The 21,181-nt window shown below is 53.6% G+C and overlaps 12 protein-coding genes across 12 annotated transcripts; 6 read left to right on the forward strand and 6 right to left on the reverse strand.

Annotated features, from left to right (window-relative positions):
* Positions 1-312: 312 nt before the first annotated feature.
* Positions 313-1,414, reverse strand: SNOG_00566 (hypothetical protein; the record flags this gene model as incomplete). Its single annotated transcript, XM_001791194.1, has 3 exons — positions 313-526; positions 695-786; positions 842-1,414. 3 exons carry the CDS (start codon positions 1,412-1,414, stop codon positions 313-315), a joined length of 879 nt encoding a protein of 292 aa, XP_001791246.1.
* A 477-nt stretch (positions 1,415-1,891) lies between these two features.
* On the forward strand, positions 1,892-2,233 carry SNOG_20005 (hypothetical protein; the record flags this gene model as incomplete). Its single annotated transcript, XM_001791195.1, has 2 exons — positions 1,892-1,908; positions 2,020-2,233. 2 exons carry the CDS (start codon positions 1,892-1,894, stop codon positions 2,231-2,233), a joined length of 231 nt encoding a protein of 76 aa, XP_001791247.1.
* A 93-nt stretch (positions 2,234-2,326) lies between these two features.
* Positions 2,327-2,751, forward strand: SNOG_00567 (hypothetical protein; the record flags this gene model as incomplete). The annotated part of the gene is made up of 2 exons (XM_001791196.1): positions 2,327-2,357; positions 2,558-2,751. The coding sequence occupies 2 exons, from the start codon at positions 2,327-2,329 to the stop codon at positions 2,749-2,751; spliced, it is 225 nt and encodes a 74-aa protein (XP_001791248.1).
* Positions 2,752-3,720: 969 nt separating this feature from the next.
* On the reverse strand, positions 3,721-4,298 carry SNOG_00568 (hypothetical protein; the record flags this gene model as incomplete). Its single annotated transcript, XM_001791197.1, has 2 exons — positions 3,721-4,169; positions 4,268-4,298. The coding sequence occupies 2 exons, from the start codon at positions 4,296-4,298 to the stop codon at positions 3,721-3,723; spliced, it is 480 nt and encodes a 159-aa protein (XP_001791249.1).
* A 156-nt stretch (positions 4,299-4,454) lies between these two features.
* SNOG_00569 (hypothetical protein) lies at positions 4,455-5,678 on the forward strand (the record flags this gene model as incomplete). The annotated part of the gene is made up of 1 exon (XM_001791198.1): positions 4,455-5,678. One exon carries the CDS (start codon positions 4,455-4,457, stop codon positions 5,676-5,678), a length of 1,224 nt encoding a protein of 407 aa, XP_001791250.1.
* A 348-nt stretch (positions 5,679-6,026) lies between these two features.
* SNOG_00570 (hypothetical protein) lies at positions 6,027-9,214 on the reverse strand (the record flags this gene model as incomplete). The annotated part of the gene is made up of 3 exons (XM_001791199.1): positions 6,027-7,033; positions 7,169-8,641; positions 8,689-9,214. 3 exons carry the CDS (start codon positions 9,212-9,214, stop codon positions 6,027-6,029), a joined length of 3,006 nt encoding a protein of 1,001 aa, XP_001791251.1.
* Positions 9,215-10,043: 829 nt separating this feature from the next.
* Positions 10,044-10,372, forward strand: SNOG_00571 (hypothetical protein; the record flags this gene model as incomplete). The annotated part of the gene is made up of 2 exons (XM_001791200.1): positions 10,044-10,093; positions 10,177-10,372. The coding sequence occupies 2 exons, from the start codon at positions 10,044-10,046 to the stop codon at positions 10,370-10,372; spliced, it is 246 nt and encodes an 81-aa protein (XP_001791252.1).
* Positions 10,373-10,735: 363 nt separating this feature from the next.
* Positions 10,736-12,302, reverse strand: SNOG_00572 (hypothetical protein; the record flags this gene model as incomplete). Its single annotated transcript, XM_001791201.1, has 2 exons — positions 10,736-11,667; positions 11,717-12,302. 2 exons carry the CDS (start codon positions 12,300-12,302, stop codon positions 10,736-10,738), a joined length of 1,518 nt encoding a protein of 505 aa, XP_001791253.1.
* Positions 12,303-13,397: 1,095 nt separating this feature from the next.
* SNOG_00574 (hypothetical protein) lies at positions 13,398-15,805 on the forward strand (the record flags this gene model as incomplete). Its single annotated transcript, XM_001791202.1, has 4 exons — positions 13,398-14,111; positions 14,159-14,822; positions 14,996-15,251; positions 15,382-15,805. The coding sequence occupies 4 exons, from the start codon at positions 13,398-13,400 to the stop codon at positions 15,803-15,805; spliced, it is 2,058 nt and encodes a 685-aa protein (XP_001791254.1).
* Positions 15,806-16,278: 473 nt separating this feature from the next.
* On the reverse strand, positions 16,279-17,400 carry SNOG_00575 (hypothetical protein; the record flags this gene model as incomplete). Its single annotated transcript, XM_001791203.1, has 3 exons — positions 16,279-16,982; positions 17,030-17,346; positions 17,387-17,400. 3 exons carry the CDS (start codon positions 17,398-17,400, stop codon positions 16,432-16,434), a joined length of 882 nt encoding a protein of 293 aa, XP_001791255.1. The 3' UTR covers positions 16,279-16,431.
* A 250-nt stretch (positions 17,401-17,650) lies between these two features.
* Positions 17,651-17,937, reverse strand: SNOG_00576 (hypothetical protein; the record flags this gene model as incomplete). The annotated part of the gene is made up of 2 exons (XM_001791204.1): positions 17,651-17,734; positions 17,812-17,937. 2 exons carry the CDS (start codon positions 17,935-17,937, stop codon positions 17,651-17,653), a joined length of 210 nt encoding a protein of 69 aa, XP_001791256.1.
* Positions 17,938-19,661: 1,724 nt separating this feature from the next.
* On the forward strand, positions 19,662-20,808 carry SNOG_00577 (hypothetical protein; the record flags this gene model as incomplete). The annotated part of the gene is made up of 2 exons (XM_001791205.1): positions 19,662-20,720; positions 20,755-20,808. 2 exons carry the CDS (start codon positions 19,662-19,664, stop codon positions 20,806-20,808), a joined length of 1,113 nt encoding a protein of 370 aa, XP_001791257.1.
* Between the last annotated feature and the right edge of the window lie 373 nt (positions 20,809-21,181).

Genomic DNA, 21,181 nt, shown 5'->3' on the forward strand with positions numbered 1-21,181 from the left:
CCTGTTGATCAGACAAACTTAATGTCAGATGCGAGCCTGGAATGATTTGATAGGTTGCATGGTTAGCAACTTATGAAGCGTAATACAGGTAATCAAACTAGACATTTCTAGTGATTGTTAGTATGCAGGTGCATTTCATTAAAAGTTAAATGCATCTTTGCACTAAGACTTAGTGTGCTGCTGTAGATGAAGGATGATTAAGGTTTTATGATAGAAGAAGTCAAACCGGCATGACTCATCACATTTATCTATGTACTCCGCTCTTTTTAGGGGCAAATAGTGCCTTTGGAGACACTATGTACGAGTGGTGCTTTAGGCCTTTGAAAAGCTCATGAGCAGCTCTGCAGCGCTTACAATCTCTTCATCTGCCTCCTCATGAAGCGTCTTGCGCTTCTTGCTCTTCTCCTCTGCCCTTCCAGTCTTGACCCACTTGTTTCGGTCCTCATTTGACTTGTTGTTCACCACGCTGCTGTTATGAAGTTTGTGCGGGGCGCCAATGACCGTCCATACCTTCTCCTGCTTCTGCCTTGGAATTAGCCTTGTTCCTATGGCGAAATAGAGCATAACATACCATGAGAGACACAGCAATAGACTTGCTTAGCTTTGTTTTATGATTAGTAATGCATTAGTGTTAAGAGTGATTATTGAAAATACCTTCAGAACGCGACAGATCATGCTAATGCGCTCTTCAAACGTCCAGTTCTCTGTCTGGCCAATTTGCTTGAGAATATCGACGTCGGTGATAGGCGTGATGAAGCCCCATTGGTGTATAGTCTTGACCTTGTTCTGTGTCAAGTCAGCAAAAAGTCCTCATTATCATTTCATGCAGTGTTTGACTTACGAGGACGTCCCACGCGCAGCGCTCGACCGTCCACGGCTTATAGAAGACGGTAGAACCTGGAGTAAAGCGCTTGCGATAAGCGTTGTCCGGGGTGTCCAAGGCGCCACTGAGGTCCATGAAGGCATCGAACAAGCGGCGGACAACTTCCCGGTCTTCCTCTTCGGTATTGGGGATGGTGTCATCACTATGGGGTGACTGCCAGGATCCCATCGTCATAGCTGCGGTAGCACTGGAGAAGCTATGAAAGAAGAGGCCGTCGGAGTTTGGGGTATAGAGCCTGTCGAGAACCTGCGCGCCTTTGGACCGCCCGAGCTTGATGATTGGTGGTATGACGGGACCTCGAGTGGCTGCAGTAGGAATGGTCAGAGCAGGCTCCACAGAAGGAGAGGATACACTCTTCTCAATTGTAAGAGCCTGATTTCTTGAGATCGACTCGCATGGAGGGGGAGAACCGAACATGGGTGCGGGCATGCAGGTGTTGATAGCAGGAGAGGCTGGAGGTATAGGGATGTCGGGTGCACCAGTCTGCGCGGTCGGCTCGCGCGGAGGAGTGTCAACGGTGGTTGACAACATTTGGAAGTCGATTATTCGATGGTGGATGAAGTCGACGGTGGGGTGAATTGGAGGAAATAGCTTGCGTGAGAAAAAGGCCTATTGCTCAGTGGTGTTAGCGTTGTTTCCACAACAACCTTAACAGTACACTGTCTTACCCGCAGGTCGAAGAAGCCGGTATGATTCAGCTAGGTAAATACTAGTCGGTTTATCGCACGGGAGAAAGTGTGGCATGTCCTCGGGGAGTGAAAGCTATATAGGTAGAGACCGGCGTCAAGCGCAGCCAGCATGGTGAATTGAGACTCTCGTAGAATAGCAAGCTGCGATTGAAGGACAAGGACACCGACTGTTTCTTTCCAGTGAAGCGCCGTCACGTCACGTTGCTTTCCATTGACATATTTACAATGGCTGGAGGGACCGCATGTTAGCTGCATGCAAACAAAATTCACCGATCCAGTCAGAGCGCTAGGCATAGGAACAGCGTACAGCGCCCCTCTCATGCCAGACTTCTACACGTACGACGCAGCTCGTGCAAATACACGCTTTCTATTCAAGGAGAGACCAGAACAGTTTTTCACACCTCACAGTCCCACTGGCAAGCCGCGGGCCGACTGAACACTCGTCACACTCATTGCACACGTCCGGGGCTGGCATCTCGAGGACAAGCAGTTTACCGCTGCCGGCGAGCCCATCCTCGGTGGTCTCTTCGACTTCGGTCTGTACTTCTTCTTCAACAACACCCACGAGCCTGTCGACGCGGAGCTGGCTGGCGCTGCAGGGCCGCACTTCAATCGAGTCACCGCCAACAGCAGCATGACAATAATTATGGCCATGGTCTAGGAGAATCTTCAACAGCTGTATCGAACTATGCCGCAGGTAGCTTTCCATTCTACGCGCATGCTAAGCATTAATCTAATTTACGCAGACACCAGCATGGGAGGTCTTCCAGGCATCCGCGAAGACAGTAATTAGGTAGGATGAACTGAGAAAGTCGGACAGCCGCTTACACCTACATCGATAGTGCTGACCATCAATGCAGGCAATCTGCTACGAATCGAGGTTTCTACACCAAGAACAAGCGGCTCACTTGGTCGACGTACCGAACGCTGCACGATTTTCCGTCTGCGGCTCCGGGGCCTCGCCACAGCAAAAAACATCAAATAGAACATGGGGGTTGGCGCTTGCCAGAGGTTGTGGACTACACATTGGAAAAGAAGACAAGCGAGACAAACACCGAAGCTGGCACGAACTCGAGCTTGGGCTTGGAGCACCCTATCGATGCCTTGATCTCCTGTGTGGCGCAACTTGAGAAATCCATTATGGGCGGACACCAGAAGATGCTCGATTCGACGGCGTAAGACACCCGACGGAGCCCGTGGCGAATACAAAAGAGATGGGTTTTGGCGAATGCAAAGTTAATAGCAGACTTCTATCTTCCCATGAGCATCAAGTGGGCCGCAGGCGAGGGGTATGACATCTAGCCTTTCCCGCATGGCTGACGACTTTTCGCAGCCTCAGCGATCACTTCCGGCAGAAGCACTTAAAAAAACCGAAGCCTGGAGCAAGAAGTACGAACGAAGCGGGCTCTCAGGCTGTGAAGGGTGCGGAATGGGGAACGTCAGGAGGCTTCCCAAGGCTGACGTTTTTGATCCCCACTTCCTAGCGCGTGCACCGATCACACTTCTTTCAAACGTCACCTCCTCCGCTTTCCACACAAATCAGCTTCTACATATACCCACACTACCTGTGATGCCAAGATGCAGTTCAGGTTACGTTCCATTGGTTCTGCTCTATACCTGCTTCTCTGAAGTTGTTGGCGCATCGTAGGAAGCACTCCTCTGTGTGCCAGCATGCACCGAACGATTCGGTTTCGCCATGTTCACTAGGTTTGTATCAACTCTGAGATATGCGGTTCACGATGCTGATGCCTAATAGTACGTGGATTGAGTCAGTAGGCAGAGAGCCTGCTTGATGACTTCGTACTATATCTGCATCACACTCTCGCCGAGCCTAGTCGTGTCTACATCTCTGTATTCTAGAGGTACGTAGCGTGTGATTGAAATTCGACCAACGCTGTGTAGCTTGCCTCCAACAAGACCATGTCGAAGGCTCTGCACAGCTTTGATGGCTTGTTCTCCCAGGGCCATATGTGACTGGAGGACAGCATGCTCAGGGTAAAACCCTTCAGCAACGCTGTTCGCTCACGTGAGTCGCGGAGCTTCGCCTGAGGTGCGCCTCATTCAATCCATGGTCCTGTAGAAAGAGGAGGAAGAGCTAGTCCCTTGGACATTGCGCAACTTCATGACTCCATCATCTCATACAAAGGACTACTGAGATGGGTAGTCCATCTTCAGCGCAGCAAGCGAACGATGCGCAAGGTGGCAGGACCGAAGGCTACCGATAATAACGCGCGTGTCGCGACCGGATTTGCCCACCGGCAAGACGCGCCAAATGTACCAAATGGCGAAACACTCAAGCTTCCCATTTATGGAGTTCTTAACGCCTGGTTGTCTCAACATGTGTCCCTTCCCAATCGGTAGGGATAGCGCATCCTGCGCTTGTCGTACTTGAGGAGCGCGGGTGATAAAAAGGTCGACATGTGCCATAACAACAACCAAACGAGGCCAACGCCGTGCCATACGGGCTCGACAAGGGAGGGGGCTTCGCTCTGTACTCGTCGCTGGCAGCTGCTCCTGGGGGGTAGTCGTGTTGATTTGGCTCCTCGCCCGCTCGCAACACGGCGGTCGGTAGTCAGTTGGAGGAGTGGGTGACGTAACTGTCAAGAGTAGCAAGATTGCAGCTCCCCCCACATCCTCCTCTGATATTGCCAAGACCGTTGCTTGCGCTAGCCGCACAGTAGACTTTCGAAACTACCTGCAGCATCTTGACTGCGACCTTTCTGCATCTTGGTACAAGCTTTTACTCGAACCTCTTGGGCCATCATCATCTGTCAAAGCCCCCCTTTCTGGCACTTTCTACGGTCTCACAAGTTCCTTATACAATTCAACTACGGCTGCAAATCTCTCCGTCAACATAATACATACAGCGAACGCGTCCGACCATGTCGCAGTTCTCACAGAACCGCTCCTTCGCCGAGGGCTCCAACTACAGCTACCCTAGCATGCTCAATCCGGGAGCCTTATCATTCAACCCCATCGCCACCCAGCCTAGCCTTCTCCGCCCGTCCGCTCCAGCATTCGTGGTACCTACCGCCAACATGATCCCTGCCTCCGCGACCCCAACCTTCCAGGCATTCTTCCCGGTCGAGCACGAGAGCAACATCAGTGGTTATTACGATGCTTACGTTGTGGGCGGCTACAGTGATCTCGAGCGCGACTTTGACGTGTACAGGACCTTTCCGGCCATGACACCGGATTCGATGTGGCGCCCACCTGGAGGTTCACAGAGCTCAAACGAGTTACACAGGGGTCGATATGAGCTCGCCGCGGCTGATCATGACAGCGAAGTCGACGGGTATTACGAGATTGATGAAGAGTTACAGCCGCCCACGAACAACGACGCCATCCAACATGCGTCACCGGAGTTGGACGAGGTAGACGAGGACGTCAGTCTTTCGAACAAGCTGAGGAAAGCGAGCCTTGTGATCAAGAAACAGGCGAATGAGAAGACCCTGGCAAAGAGGCTAGGACAGAACATTCTTGTCGGTCACAGGGGCCCCCGAGTATACTTTGAGGGTGTGTACTGGAAGACCCCGGAGAACGACCGAACCATCCCCACCACCGATGACGAGAAATATACATGCGTTAAGAGCATCGTGGCCGCATTCCGCAACAATGAGGGTTGCAAAGAGGTCTCTACCCGCCCGGTATTCCGCAACCGCTGGGGTGCCGATGCCACTCATTACACCAAGGAAGAGCTGGAGAACGCAGCTTGGGATATCATCGACGCCATGATCCACATCCACACTGTGGGCTGGACAAAGAAGCTGCTTGACCAGAAGCTCCGTGACCAGGTTCAGAAGACAATGTACTGCACCTTCGAAGACCGCTTCAATGGTCTGGTCAAGCTCCTCACCAACTCAAAGCGTACTTGCGAAGATCTGCTCAAGTCCGAGCGCTTCTACACTACCATTGGCAACCCATTCGAGCTGGAGATGCGCACGTCGAGCAACAAGAACTCAAACAAGCGCAAGGGCACTATGCTCAAGCGCAACGTGGCAGAGATGAAGGACGAGGAGGGCGGCGAGGGCGGCGAGGGCGGCGAGGGCGGCGAGGACGTGGTTCACGCTCTCAAGGCCAAGCGGGCCAAGAAGGCTCACGTTTGAGATATTTCACGGCGGATGGATTGGAAGCTTCTTGCTTTTCGTTGGAGTCAGATACCCAGGATCGCGGCGTCTGGTCTGGTTTGCTTTCTTGATGTTTCCCACGACGAGTTCGTGTTAGATATACAGATGTATGTGTCTGCACGAGTAGCGATTGTTGGCCAATGAGCCATAACTAGAGTCGAGATCGGAGTCCGCTCCCAGGTCTCCCTCGCTACGAAGTGAATGAATCATAACAAAGACAGATACCTTTAATACACTAAAATCGTGCAAATGCTGTACCGCTCTACTGCTTCTCATGCACTTCAAAAGTTTGCTAAACATTACGTCTATTCTCTAACAGTGCTTCGTCTATCTACGTAACATCGTTGAATTTCCGCCCATTCCCACCCTCCAGCTCTCCGGCGGTCCATTATGAGACGTCACCACGCCTCCCAGATCCATCACAACCTTCTGAAGAATGACGTTGCTCTCCACCAGCCACAGCTTCAGCGTGTGCTTTCCTGGCATTAACGCGCCGTGATTCGTGGTGTTGCGCCACGCATTGTCTGCCACCGCGACGCCCCAGTTCACAGGGAAATCTGGCTGCGGGCGGTCGATAACGTATTGGCGGCGGACCTCGGGCTTGTCGTCGATCTTGGCGATGTATGCGAGCGGTTTCTTGGGGTTGACGTTGAGGCTGGGAGAAAGGATGAGAGTCAGGTTGAGGCCCTTCTCTTTTGTCGTGGGCGTGAAGGTGTAAAAGTCGTATTCGAGCGCAGGGGCGCTGGATGAATCGAGCCCCTCTGCGAGACCGCTGGCGAGCTTTACGGCGGACAGAGTGCGGCCATATTTTGGCAAGACCATGTATGAGAGATTGCCCTTGGTAGAAGTGCGCGTGTAGTGCTCAGCTTCAATGGCAATTTGGCAGGCATTTTCGACGAAGCCGGATGTGAAGTTGGATGGAATCGCGGTCTTGTTGACTTGGACCATGACTTGGGGATTGTTACCGGCGGTGCCGAAGTCGGTGCTAGAGCTAAAGTTCATGGTGCTCTTCTTGCCGAAGCCATCTTCGAGCTTGCTAAAGTCGACGTCGATGTAAACACGGACGTCTGGGTCGTTGGGGCCGATGGTTCCAGACTTCTGCGAGAGTGTGATGAAGGGATCGGCAGAGATGTTCCAGCTGAAAGTCCTGGTGCCGCGGGACGCGATTTCGATCCAGCGCTTGGGCGTGAAGGGAGTGATGGCGGGCAAGTTGAGAGAGTTAGCTCCATTGCCGTGCCACATGTCATCTCCGGGAATGGTGGCATTGCTACCTTCGACTGCAACGCCCATGTCGCCAGCAAGAGAACGCTCAAGGACTTGGACATAGCGGAGATCTGGCGATGACTGGCGCATAGGTTGTTGCCTGATCTAACTTAGCATTTCTCAATACAACTCAAATGAAGACTTGTTTACTCACCAGTATCCTTGGTATCCAATATGGGTCTGGTCCATCATGTGGTCCCACTTGCCGTTGAGAAGAGTATGGTAAATCCTAGTCAGGTTGTTGTCCTTGTTCATCGCATCAATAACATGTTGCATCCACCTGTTGGCACTGTTCCTGCCCATCTGAGCGTAGATTATGTTCCTTGCACCAGCAATTTGGAGGTCAACGAAGTTGGCACCAGCAAGAACACGATGAAGAACAGTCTGGTAGTAGCCAGGGTACGACGACTGCGGAAGAGCATCGGCAATTGCCTGGGCCCTCGTTGCAATATCCTGCCATCTAGCAAGAATGCCGTCGGCTTCCTCGTAGTTGAGAATGCTGAAGGACGATGGCTCGACCCACTCGAATTTGCGCATGTTGGCCAAGCTGCCGTACTCGTCGACAATCTCGGCGATTTCCTCAGCATGCTCCTCGCCGAAGTTACGGGTGGCCCAGTCCTTGGTCCACTGAGGCACGGAAGTCTCGTCGTAAGCATCCATATCGTAAGCAATGTCGAACCAATGGCTGAGCGCGATCTCGCTGGGCTTGATATCACCAACGTTGACGATCCAGATGCGGTCGGCTTCGCGATCCTTAGCAAGCTTCATCTGCTCGTATGTCTTTTGAAGCTGGATAGTGTCGAGCCATTTGTAATTGCGGGAGTCGCCAACATAGTCGAAGTGGTAGTAAACACCAGCACCTCCGGATCGCTTCTTCTCGTCTCCAACAGGAAGACGACGGATATTTTGCCAGTTGTCTTCAGTCCAGAGGAGGGTGACCCAGTCTGGAACCTTCATGCCGGCCTCAAAGTAGTCCTGGACCTCCTTGTACAAGCACCACATCTGAGGGACCTCTGATGCGTTGCCGTAGACCTTGTCAAGAATCTCGGTTTGAGCATTGACAACGGCCTCAAGGACGCTGGTGCGGACATCGGAAGATGCGGCAGTGTCGTGGTAACCACGCATACCAACAGTGACGACATTCTCATAAGGACGAGCGCGAACTGCACCCTCCGTGAAGAAGTCGTATAGAGTCTCGTTGTTCGTCTCCCAAGACCATCCTTTCTCAGTGCCCTTCGCAACCTTGGCCCACTCCTGGGTAGCACGAACCATGGGCTCGGTGTGGGAAGTTCCCATGACAACACCATACTCATCAGCAAGAGGCTGATTGCGAGCATCGTCAACGTTGAACATGCCGTTCCACATGGCGGGCCAGAGGTAGTTACCCTTCGATCGGAGGATCAGCTCGAACACGTGAGAGTAATATTCTGCTCCAAAGGCCACACCATACGGCGATTTAGGGTAGATCTTGTTGGCCCAGCCGGTTAAAGCAGGAGCCTCATCGTTGATGAAAAATCCCCGGTATTTCACGGAGGGAGTCTTCTGGGTCTTCGTGGTCTTGAGAGCGTAAACAGAATCGTGCGGCCTGACAGGAACGTCGGCCATCCAGTGCCAGGGTGATACACCGATTTGTTCGGATACATCGTAGATGCCGTAAATCGCACCTCGACGATCGCTTCCTATATGGGCTTAGTATCTGAGCTTTGTCATGGTTTTCGAGACATACCAGCAATAACAAGAGCAGGACCAGTGCCGTTTCCAACATTGTCTACAAAAGTGCTAATGTACGACTCCCATTTTCCTTCGATGGCGCTGACGTCTAACTGGCCGCTCGCGATCATGCCATCGATTAGGCTGGAGTTTCCAATAGTGCCCACGATTATGGTGCCTGCTCCTGAGACTGCGTAACCGGTTCCATTCGAGGATCCTACGCTCCAATCTTCATTGATGCCGGTGACATTGAAGATCACAGACGAGTTTGCGGTCGCAGTGCCGGCCGCTGTAAGGGAGCCATTGACGCCAGTGACGCGTCCAAAGTCGACGGCAAGGTCGTGGGCGGCACGGAGGACACCAGGCCAGTCTGCTGCATCAGCGTGAATCTGGACTGGCGATGAGCGAGAAGCAAGAAGCGTTCCGTTTCCGGCAGTGAAAGCGACTGTCGGCTTTCGGAACGCCTCTAACGCCGAAGCAGTACCAGCAAAGGCAACTGATAGCGACAAGAAGCCTACTGCTGTTCGAGACAAAAACTCCATGGTGGCGATTTCAAGTCCCAAGATGAAGTGTCGGAGCTGCCTTAACTCTCAATTGCACATGCGGACATGCCGCAAAGATATACAAACTCCAACATGCATCAAATATCCACCAAGCTATCCCGTTCCTCTGCTAGCTGGTGACCATCACTTTCCCTTTGCATGGCTAGTATCTTGTCACCTGAATTCCAGGCACCTAACACCGACTCATGCAGGTCGAAGCTGATCGATACGAGGCGTTAGCACTGTGCACCGGCAATAATATGGCTAAATAGAAGTCCTCGAGCTTGACCAGTACGCTTCACGGAGCAACTTTTCTAGAACGAGACCTTGGTAGTGGGCCTGAGGTCATGCGGTTTAAACTGGGGCCCGCCACGCGACCTCATTGTGCTGCAGAGCGCAGGTTTGGCGATCCCAATGCACGACGAAAAGGGGAAATATTTGAAGTCATTGTAGGCCCATTAGGGACTTGCGAAGTTTTTCCGGGCAAGTCTGATGCAACCAAATTATCCCATGGTCGAGGAATTGCTTCATGAAGATGCATTGGTGAAGGTAGTGGAGGCGGAGTGTCTTCGGAGACTGGAAGAGGGATTCCGGGCCCATGGAGAGAATGCGGGTCGGGAGAAGACGCAATGGTTAAATGTAAATCACCCCAACACCCCCGCAAACTGCTAGGTCCAACGCGGCTTAGTCTGCGCGGCAATGCCAAGCATCGCGAAATGTTCAAGGCAAGCGCAACAAGAAATTGCGTTCCAACCAGCCGATCATTGCCACCACGTCACACGATCTAGCTGCGCTGCACGCCTCGGTCTGACAAGTACCGAACTCCATAATGGCTCAAGGTGCGATCAAGACAAAGTCTAAGCCCGTGGTGCCGAAGAAGTGAGTTTTTTCCGTCTCAACAGGCTTTGCGCCGGGGATTTTCGTGCGCGCTTTCTTGGGACAGGCGATGCTAACGGTAGTAGGAAGCAGCAGACAAGACCTGGCGCACGTGTAGTCAAGCCGAAGAAGGCTTCGCTCATTCAGCAGAACAAGATCAAGCACAAGAGCTCTTCCGGCCTTATTGGACAGACCGAGAAACTCATGGCAGAGAAGGCTGGGCATCTCGAGTTGCTGAAGGGCGGAAAGAAGGACAAGAAGGAGGCGAAGAAGACGAAATGAGCTGCGTTTTGATAATGCTGGCGCGCTGAAGGAAGGAATTACATCCATGATATTCCCACGAATCTCATTACGAACGATACGACTGCGGCGACTGAGAAGGACCACAACAACACGCTATGAGCATGAGATGGATGTTTGCGCTGAACAAGCAGCCAGAAGGCATGATAGAAACATCGTGTTACCTTACATGGGATCGCATAGGCGGATCATGATCAGACTCGGAGGAAGGAAACCAATGCTCGATGAAAAGGTTGTCATTGTGTCTCAGAGCCCCATACCAGAGGCGAGAATGTAGTCCCAATATCCTAAGCAACTCCGTTGCGCCAACAATGAGAACACCGCATAATTGATTCATCAGCTTCTTCAGATGATACCGGCTCGCGCAGCTTCACCACCGCCTGCTTCTACAACTGCTTCGCGTGCTTTGCCTCTTCCTAGACCTCCCTCGCCTACACCCATTCTTCGCGCAACGTATCGCTGGGCGACTATACCTACGCTCAGGTTGAGTGTCTCCTCCATCCATTCCGATACCCATTCGCGAGGGTCTACACCACCAGTTTCGATGATCTGTTGAATTTCTTGTGGCAGCTGTGGCTCTTCACCTGCTGCTTCAGTGTTCGCAGGCGCATCCAGCCACTCAGCCCACTTGGCTGGGAAGGACTGGCTGACAGCCTTGAAGCTGATACCGTGAATAGGGTCGTACAGGTAGATGGCAAACGCAACTTGTCCGTCCTCATCCTTCTGCTCCTCAACTTCTTTCTTCTCTTCTGACGAGGAAGTTGCGAAGAGACCAGCTTGCGCGGAGAAGCTCACAGCTTGTATCGCAAGGAAGATGTCGCTGCTCCGTACGGGGTTTGATTCGCTCAGCACTTCGGTTGCCTGCTGTGCAGCTTGCTCAACGCCGCCTCTTGCGGCAAAGAACTCGTTGGCATATGCCTCCGCGCTGACTCGCACTAGTTTCGTGCCTTCCGCAAGCCCATTTACAACACTCAGGTCCCGCTTCTCGGTGTCGCGCCACCAGGGGCCGTCGTTCCAGCCGCCACCGCCGCCTCTGTATCCCTCTACGGAGCTGCGTTGTGTTGATTCGGAGCCTCGCTGTATGACCATCAAGTCGCCGCCCTCAACTTGGGCCATAACCGAGGAGAAGGTCTGGTAGATGATGGGGTCGAGGGAAGGGTAGCCAATGAGATCGTGTGTGATGTGGATTTGTAGGCGCTCATGTTGCGATATGGGCGGTGCGAGGGTGTGGAGAATGTTGGAGAAGGTCGGGAGGGCACGTTGGCCCAGCTCGCCGCCTGCAAAGTGTCAGCATGTGCAATTGCATCCTTCGAAGCATATCCCTACCGATGCTGCGCAGAGCGCCAACGTTGCCGCGCACTTGCTCTGCCCATCGCTGTGCTTCTTCGTTCTTCTGGAGTTCCTGGTATGCTGCCTCCGCCTGCTTCTTTGCTGCATTGGCAGCTTCAGTGGCCTGTGAGATGATGCCTCCCCAGCCGCCTCCCCACCACGACCCTCCAGCTGGTTTGGCTTCCGCTGGCTGTGGTGCTGGCCTCGCGGGCTCTTCTTCAGTCGGCGCAAAACTCTGGTGGAATGATCGAGTGCTCTCTCCTGACTTCCTCGGCACCGCGGGCCTATCCTCACTGGTGCGGGCGGAGCCTGTGGAGGAAGGGGTCACGACGCCGGCTGTGCGACGGTTGCTCGAGGCTGTCGACGATGACAGCTTAGGTGTGTCTGGCCGGCTTGCTGGGCGAGGTACTTCTGGGCGCTGGAACTTCTCCAGGGCCTCGAGCTCCTCCAGCTCCTTAAGTGCATCTGTGTCCTGTTCGAATCGTTGTCGTGACGCTTTGGCTGCCTTCTTGGGCGGGGGAGCTGGTGCTTGCGCCTCCATTTCAAGCTCCGCCAGCTGTTCTTCGACAGTCTTGGGGGGCATCTTGGCCTAGAATGCAGTAGCTATTGGTGATTCACAAGAGCAATGGACTGGGTAAAGCTACGGCAGGGAGCGGAAGTGAATGTACTGTGCAACCGACCACTACAATAGAGGTCATGCATTGTTGTGGAGCCGTAGGCCAGGCAGACTAGCGCATGCCTGTCATTGGCGCGGTGCCTTGCCCTGTGCTTGTAGTCGCTTTTGCAGGAGCAGCCACGACCACGAGACAAAGATCACCACACCCAGCGGCGCAGGCCTTACTATTTCATTTCGACTACTTCTTTTCTACTAATTCCTCTATCACAACTTTGCGCTCTCTCCGTCAACTTGCGCCAGCTTTCCATTCATCTTTGCGGATGCACATTTTCGTCACCCTGACAGACTTGCCATCTGCGCTACGCCGACCCGGGAACGTACACAAAGTCATCATCCCAATTGCTCCACGCAGGCGCATCTTGCGCCTTGAATCAAAACCAGATTCATCGCACCGCGTAGATGCCTACTCCACGTGGCCAGCCAACGCGGTCTTCGCAGAGGCGCAATTCTCTGCAAGATGATACACCTGTTCGAACCCGGGCGGGTCGGGGAGGAAAGTCAGCCCCGTTCAAACCAGAGGAACCAGACTTTGCGCCTCAGAAATCAAGTCCCACCAAACTCAGCCCTACCACAACCAGGAAAACTACCCGCTCAGCATCTAACATTTCTGGTCGATCTTTCGAGGCCGCTCCTGAGGTGTATGCTTCATATGAAGAACCTCTACTCATGGTTTTTGGCTTACCGCCTTCCTTCTTCGACAGAATGAAGAAACATCACGGAAAATTACCAAAAGAGCGCAAAAGTCTCAATTCTTCACTTACTCGAGCAGGAGATACTTCAGATGATGAGCAAGATTCGGAATTAGAAGAAAAGACTGCTGATGAGAGCGAAGAAGAGAGCGAAGTTGAGGAGCCGCCCGTTTCGCAGGTAACCCCTAGAGGACGAGGTCGCGGTCGTGGCGGACGCGGTGGCCGTGGCCGAGGTGGCCGTGGCAGAGGAAGGGGAAGGGGAGGCCGTCCAAGAGGCGGTGCAGCCAGAGCAGTATCGCCCGTACGAGCAAGGATGTCTCGCAACGTTGCTCCCATGAATCCTCTTACAGAAGAGGAAGATGATGATTCGGCCAATCAGGGGTCGCGGACTCACCGCGCTAAGCCAAGTTCGGGTTCCAACGACGAACCGATGGGCGAAGCTGTCGACTCCGATGATGACAACGACAACGCGATCGCAGATGATGAGAGTGATGAGGACGAAGAAATTCAGATTGTGCAAAAAGCCTCTGCAACGCCAGGGAGCTCGCCACCTGACGGACTACAAGACTCTGTCCTAGGCGGCACGTACGTACCTTCAGCAGCATCCCAACCAGATTATGGACCCTCAAACAAGAACTCAAGAAGCTCGAAAGCTTCGAAAGCCCTTTCGGTCCCGAAAGTTCAGTTACTGTCAAAATCCGCAACGCAAACACCTCGCAATGCCACGCCCGCTGAGTTTGCTGTCCCTGCACTATTGAACCCAGAGGATGATGTCTTGTCCGATTCCGATCTTCCTGAACCCTGGATCGAAGGTGCTCCCGTGCCGCTTGAAGCAGACTGTGAAGATAGGGCCGATTTTCTTCTGCAGAAGCGGTTCAAGCCTATGGTCGACGTGCAAGAAGTCATTGCTTCACTCACCAAATTTGCTGTATCCCAGCGAAGTACGGAGAGTCTTTATGCATTAGCAGAGAACACTCAAAACATCCTCAAGCATTGGCAGGACCAGTACCTGATGTTAGACGCTAGGGTAAGACTGATCACGCTGTCGACTAGAACATGCTAATAGAAATATAGACGGCACCTCACATGCATCCCGCGAAGAAAGCGTGCAACGGTGGGCGCATACCAATTGCTACAGATGTGTTCGAGGCGATGAAAGAAGCTGATCTGTATGGATACAACTACGACCCGAAGAAAAACCCTGAAGCCCAGGATCCATGGGGACAGAGGCCAGGGGCTGAGAAGAGTGGAGGTAGAGAGCTTCGAACGCGCCGGAATCGTGACATGCTCGATTCTGCGCCTGCAAGCGAGGACGAGGATGAAGAAGACGGCGAAGGTCGACCTGCAAAACGCCAGCGAAGAGCCACTCGCAAATTTGACGGGAGTGATGCTGGCACAGGCACAAACACACCGAAGAAGCACAATGGTTGGGGTGGTGCACGCAAGAAAGGTGTGAGCAGATTCTCGAAGAATGCATCCGAGACTCCCGAGCCTGAGAGCAGACCCACCAAGCGAGCGAGAACGGCAGCTAGTAATCTCTTACACCAGCGTATACAAGAGATGCGTGAGGCATCACTTGTCTCGACCGGCTCCGGAGATGAAGAGTCTTCGGCCATGGAGGTAGACGACTATTCCGACACAAATGTCAAGCGAGGTCGCCCAGCCGGCAGTAAGAACGTCGCGAGGCGTAGTGACTATGGTGTCAAGAAGGGCCCGCGCAAGAAGCCTGGAGAAGCTAGTGCGCCGGCACCATCAGCTCATGGCCCCAATGCGCCGCCTCCAGCGTTACAATCTATGAGTGAAGGTCAAGGTCAGTTCACACTTGATCAGCCACTTTCTGAACCAGCTTCGATTCACCCGAACTCTGCTGAAGGGATCTTCCAAGCTACGCCGCATCCTTCTGCGTCACAGGAGATGGCTGCATCACAACCAGAGATGGCCGATGCATACATGAGCACCGCGCCATTGAGCCAATACACAAACAACTACGCGGAAGAAACCAGGTCCAGCATCAGGTTCACGGGCGGAAACCTCGCGTTAAGAGCGAGAAGCGGAGCCAATCAATGACGATATGGTGGGCGGAGCGCAAGGCGCGGAAGAAGGAGCAAGACGAGAAGCACGGCACGCCATTGAAAGAAGAATCGAGACCCGGCTCTTCCAACGAAAGGCGAGGCGGACGGGCATCGACTGGATCCGCAGCAGCAGCATCATCAACAACACCCGCCGAGCCTCCCCGGCGTGCATCGCTACACTATCCAGACCACCCCCCACCACTACCCTCCCCCTGATCCATACAGCGCACACCACGGCCCACCACCCCTCACAGCGCCTTCCCCAATGTACATGTTCGCCTCAGCAACACCACAAGCCCCCCACTCGCTGCTCCAATACTCCCCGCTCGCCGCTCTGCCCTCGGGCGGTGCATACCCCTTCTCCGGCCCACCACCTCTTGGCCCAGCGCCACAATACGGCGCCCGCGCCCTCGCTCCCGCACCTCTCCACCAACAACCCCCGTCCTACCCTGCGCCATACGGTGCGCAGAGCCCCACGTCCTCGCGGCCACAGAGTAGTGGACAGCTCCTGCGCAATGGCCCGCCGCCACTGGCTCCCGCGCCGCTGCCGCATTTCAGCCCGTATGCGCCTGTGCCACTGGGCAGGGAGCGCGCGTTCCAGGTCATGGTGCCTGGGCCGCCGCCGGGCGAGAGGAGGGGAAGTGGTTAGAAGCCAGTTCCCGGGGACGAGTTGGATCCAGTCGTGCTTGATTGATTGAGTGAGTCGGTGGAGTTATACACGGTGTGCATTATATTTTAGAGCGTTGGGGATTTTTTATATTATTATTTTTTCCAGCAGAAAGTTTGGTTGTAAGCGGGTACATATATTGCGGGCTACGAACCGCATCTCTTTGGTATACTTTGCATATGTTATATTTAGTAGGTTTTACTTACTACGATCGGTCTATCTCTTCCTTGACCCTTCGTGCTCACTCCCCGTTTGAGCTCTGCTGTACTTTGACGGTGCTTTCATGTGATGACACGCTAGACATATCTTCCCATGTTCAAGCAGACTTCAACTAGATTAGTGGCGTGGTCCTTGTGTCGGGAGATGACGTGCATAGTAAGCATATGGAAGCTTAATTCTCATCAGAGAAGTGACGATCAGTAAGATGACGTCACAGCCATCGGTGCATCCGGACTCGAAATGAGGAAATCATTAATTGAAAAAAAAAAGCTACAGCCATGTATAAATGCTAAATGAGAATCATCGTACCCAGCTCCAAATGCCAAATGAGTATACCCACAGACGCCAAATTCCAAATGATCATGGTACACGTCGAGTAAATGCTCGCCTCAGCGCTTCTGCCCAAAGCCGCTCATCTGCTTGGCAATGTACTTCTGCCCCTCCTTCTTGATAATCGGCAGCGCGTAGTCCTTGAACATGCCCATGGCCTGGCGCTGCCACTCAGGCTGCCCCGGCTTGCCTACCGCGCGACCCCCGCCCCTGCGGTCATCGTAGCGATCACGCCCCCCGCGGTCATCATACCGTGGGTCGCGCCGCGGGTCTCGTCGCGAGTTGAACATGTCGTCGTAACGCTCATCGCGGGGTCTGTCGCGGCGATCGCGGTCGTCATAGCGGGGGCGGTCGCGCTTATCGCGGCCATCGTAGCGCGGAGGTCGGTTGTGGCGGTCGTCGCTCTTGTAGCCGTCGCGGTCGCGGCGCCGGTCGTCGTCGCGTCTGCGAGGTGGGTAGTGCTCGTCGTATGAGTCGTATGAGTCGTGTTCGCGCCTGCGGTCGCGGCGGGGTTCCTCGCGGCGACTTGAGCGGCGGGGAGGGGGTGGGTGGTCGGATTCGGAGGATGACGAGTAGGAGCGGTGTCGGCGGGGACGGTGGGAGCGTGAATCTGCGAGGGGTTAGCACATCTCGTGTGGAAGATATGGGTCTGTGTACCATGTCCTGGTGGAGGAGGCGGCGGCTGCATTCCAGGAGGAGGGGGAGGCGGTTCCGCAGCGTATCCTGGGGGTGGTGGGGGAGGCTGCTCACCATAGCCTGGAGGGGGAGGTGGTGGAGGCTCTCCGTAGCCTGGTGGTGGTGGAGGCCGTGGAGGAGGAGCATCGTCATAGGCGTCTCTCTTCTTGGAGCGGCGGTGGTCTCCTCGTCGGCTGTCGCGATAGTCGCGGTAGTCGCGCTGGTTGTCTGTGCCGGGCGCCCATCTTGGCTTGCCGTCCTCGTAGTTCTCAAAGTGGTATGTCGGCTCTGCAGCTGCCCTGTTAGTGGCGCACTTCAGGTACGGCGGGGGGGGTTCACTCACGATGGCCCATGGGCGGGGGAGGCGGCGGGGAGGGCGATCTATTGCGTCGGCCCATTATTTATTATGTGTCTACAGTGTGTCTACAGCGTGCAATGTGTGTTGAAGTCGAAGGCTGTCAGACGCTGCTGAGGTCTGTCTAGTGTCGGAAGGCGGCACTTTTGGACTTAAACATCTCCCCACCTGGTCCCTGCTGCGCCCCTACGCCTGTCACACGCTTTCGACAGACTCCGGTGAGGTCATCGTCCCAACGAGTCGACAATCTAGCGCAGTTTCCGACTGCGGTGGGCCCCGACGACCAATTCGAAGCTTCGCGATCCGTGGCATGGCAACACTGGGCTGCGTGCCTGTGAGCTGTGGTCATTGTGCATCGATGGCCACGGCGAAGAACCTGGATGCCTGCACGCCTTCTCCGCGCACACACCCCAACTGGCTCTCGGTACTGCTCCCCGCACTCCGCGCGCGGGATGAAGACGATCAGGGTCCGCTGACGGACATTTACTCGGTCGGAGGGCGGTGAAGTGCTGCAGAGCTTCATGAATCTCGTCATGTCGTCACTGCGATCATCATGGCAGCTTGCAGCCGTTATCGACAACTCTCAAAATTGACGATCTGATCACCATCTTCAACCACATCGCGTGCCTGGAGAAGGCCCGAAGACATCGATATCATCAACGTGCGTGATTCAACACAGTCACCCCAATCCCTGCCACGCCTAGAACCACCTTCTGTCAAATGTGGCAGGACAGATGACCATCTCAGCTGGAATTTGTGCTGCACAGCCACTTCAGAGATTTCAGCCACGACTGACATCACACGACCACAAAGGTCACTCCAAAACCAAGGCGTGATCAGAACTTCCATCAGTTGAAGCACATGTTTGAAAGGTCCATGTTCGTCCATTGCTGTTCGGGTACGTACGATGCGTCTGTTGATGGCAGCAAGATTCGTTCAATAGGGCGCTGCCTTGGACATCTCTGAGCGTCAACGTTCCAGAGACAAATCCCCGCCATGCAGGCACGTACTAGGCAGTGCTATGGCACCAATCTTGTGCACGACTCCGATCGAGAGACGGTGGGTGAGTGTTCGGAGGAGATGATGGAATAGAAAATGTAGATTTCCATCTGGTAAGTTGGGGCTTTGATGCACTGGTAAACTTGAGCCCGTAAGAAGAGAAAGTCCCGTGCGGTACATAGCTCTTCCCTTTTACAACGAGCGACACCAACTGTCACCTTGAAATACATCTCATGTGTACTATTCCATCGAAGCACAGGCACATAAAGAAGCTCTCGGTCTCTAGCGTTTTCACCAACATGAATACTTCCTCATCCCATTACCTAGCAGTTCCCCTGCCTCTCTCACATATCTCACACATGCATACATATGACCTCAGCAGCTACAAAATTGGTAAAAGTGTGGAACAATACAATAGCGGGTAGCTACTTACAGCGCCTACCTAATTGCCAAAGCGCTGGTAAGCTGCTTGACAAGGCTGCGTCGGACGGAAAGCCTTTGAAGGACCTTGAAACAGGGGTACTTGGCATAAGGGCTAGGAGATACAGGAGGATTTTTGGGCATTCTGTCTGCTGGGATGAGATGATCAGTCGAATGGATGCCTGGAGGGAGTCAACTTGAACGCAGTTTTGACTGCGCCACACACGGGGATGCTCAAATGCCTAACATGAACTCAGTATCTCTCGAGTGATGTGCGACGACATCTATCAGTCAAAAACGGTAACGTGGTGTCCAAGGAACGCGAGAGCAAGCCAATGGCTAGATCTACAGCATATCACCGCAAAAGAGGAAGACCGACGATCGCAGAAAAGGCTGCAACCCGAAAATGCCTTGCGAGCAAAGAAGAACAGACATTACTGGCCAACATAAGAACTTAACTCGAGGATTCAGGCTGTATACGTGCAGGCGAAGTACGGACTTTAGCAACCGACATCAAATACCATCGCCAATCAACCAGGCATGACGGTACGATCACTCGGCAACCAAAGCCTCCAGGAAAAAATTTGGCTACCTTTTTTCTCAGAGTGCATTCTGACGAGTTGAGGCTAAGAAATGCGCAGGGCATAGGCTGGCTCATGGTCGCTACAACTAGACACGGTGATATCACGCCGGCACAACGAGTCACGAAAGATTCATACTTTACAGCTTTCGTCAGGAGAGTCTGGAGGAGCCTCGTGTAAGCTGTGCGTATTGCTGCAGATGTGCGTACAGAGTTGGAGTTGGCCAGCTGCCGACAAGTTTTCATTGCACATTCACCACATGGATAGCGTGTTTGGTCCGACGTTTGCGGAGAGGAAAGTCCTGCTCAGTCTTTGCATTGAGGATAGTTCTTTGAAGAAGAAATATCAGGGCTGGATCGCGCCAACACTGCTCGGCGACGAGAGTGGAGTGTCTGCATCATCGGCTTGGGCGCAGGTGAAGAAGACGGTAGACTTTGATAGAATAAGAGAATGGCTCACGTTCTGCAATGAGCATCACCTGACTGATTTTAGGATGCAGACGCTCGACAAGATTCCCTTCTTTTGGCTTATCGACTGCGCGACTCGCTCGATTATCAACGCCCCTGATCAAGCTGTCCTGCAATATGTAGCATTGAGCTATTGCTGGGGCCCTCTTTCTGGTGCCCCACTAGACAACCCCAGCGAACTACCCCCAGTTGCAGCACTGGTGATTGAAGATGCTCTTCACGTTGCCCGCGAACTTGGCATCCCTTATCTTTGGGTAGACCGATATTGTGTCTCGCAATCAGTTCGCGAGATCCAAGCTCCACAGCTACAGAACACGCACAAAGTCTATAGATCGGCATACGTGACGATTATCGCAGGCTGTGGGGAAGACCCGGACTTTGGCACTACCCTTCCGGGCGTGACGATCCGATATCGAAAGGCGCAAACCTCTGTGCAAACACATGGCCACATATTGACATGTATTCCTGATGCCCAGCACGATATTCAAAAGTGCAGATGGTCGACGCGCGGGTGGACATACCAGGAAAACCTCCTTTCGAAACGCCGCCTGGTCTTCACAGAAAGCCAGGTATACTTCCAATGCTGGAACATGCACTGCAGCGAATCGACGCCGCTCCGCTTGGAACAAGCGCACACAAAGGATCTCATCAGATTCAAAAATTCCATCCACACACTGTGCGTGTTCCCCCAAAAGAGCATCAGGAAGACAAGCAACGAAGTCGTAGCACGCATCCAAGAGTATCTCGATCGCCGCTTTTCCCAAGAATCAGATGCGCTCAACGCGTTCCTCGGAGTCTACGAAGCGTTCAAAGAGCTAGAACAACCGATTTACAATTTCTGGGGCTTACCTGTTAGTACCACCGCTCCCTCTGACGACGGCACAGACTCGTGTGGCGAACTTCACACCTCGTTTCTCTCTTCGCTGGCTTGGTCGATGAGCGCCTGTGACCAACCCAGCACGCATCTGCTAACCAGGAGACGCATGTTCCCCTCATGGACTTGGGCAGTATCTCATCCGCTGGTCTCACAGACGTGCATGCGCTTGTCCTGCACGCTGAACTGGGTGGCGAGCACACACGACTGGGTGTTTTGACATGGAGTCGCTTGGGCAATTCCTCGTTTGAAGAGGCCAACAACGTGATGCGGATGAGAGAAATGGTTGAAGCTAGAAGAATCGTTCCTCAGTGTCGTTGTGGTTGTGAGTCTTCAAGCTCTGGGGCCTCCTCTTTTGATTACTACTTGGAACATCCTGATCACGTATTGGAGTTCAGGAAAACGAAGATTAGACTCGTATAGTAGACTGCGATATGT

The sequence above is a fragment of the Parastagonospora nodorum genome (genome assembly GCF_000146915.1).
Source record: "Parastagonospora nodorum SN15 chromosome Unknown scaffold_1, whole genome shotgun sequence".
Taxonomy (NCBI): domain Eukaryota; kingdom Fungi; phylum Ascomycota; class Dothideomycetes; order Pleosporales; family Phaeosphaeriaceae; genus Parastagonospora; species Parastagonospora nodorum.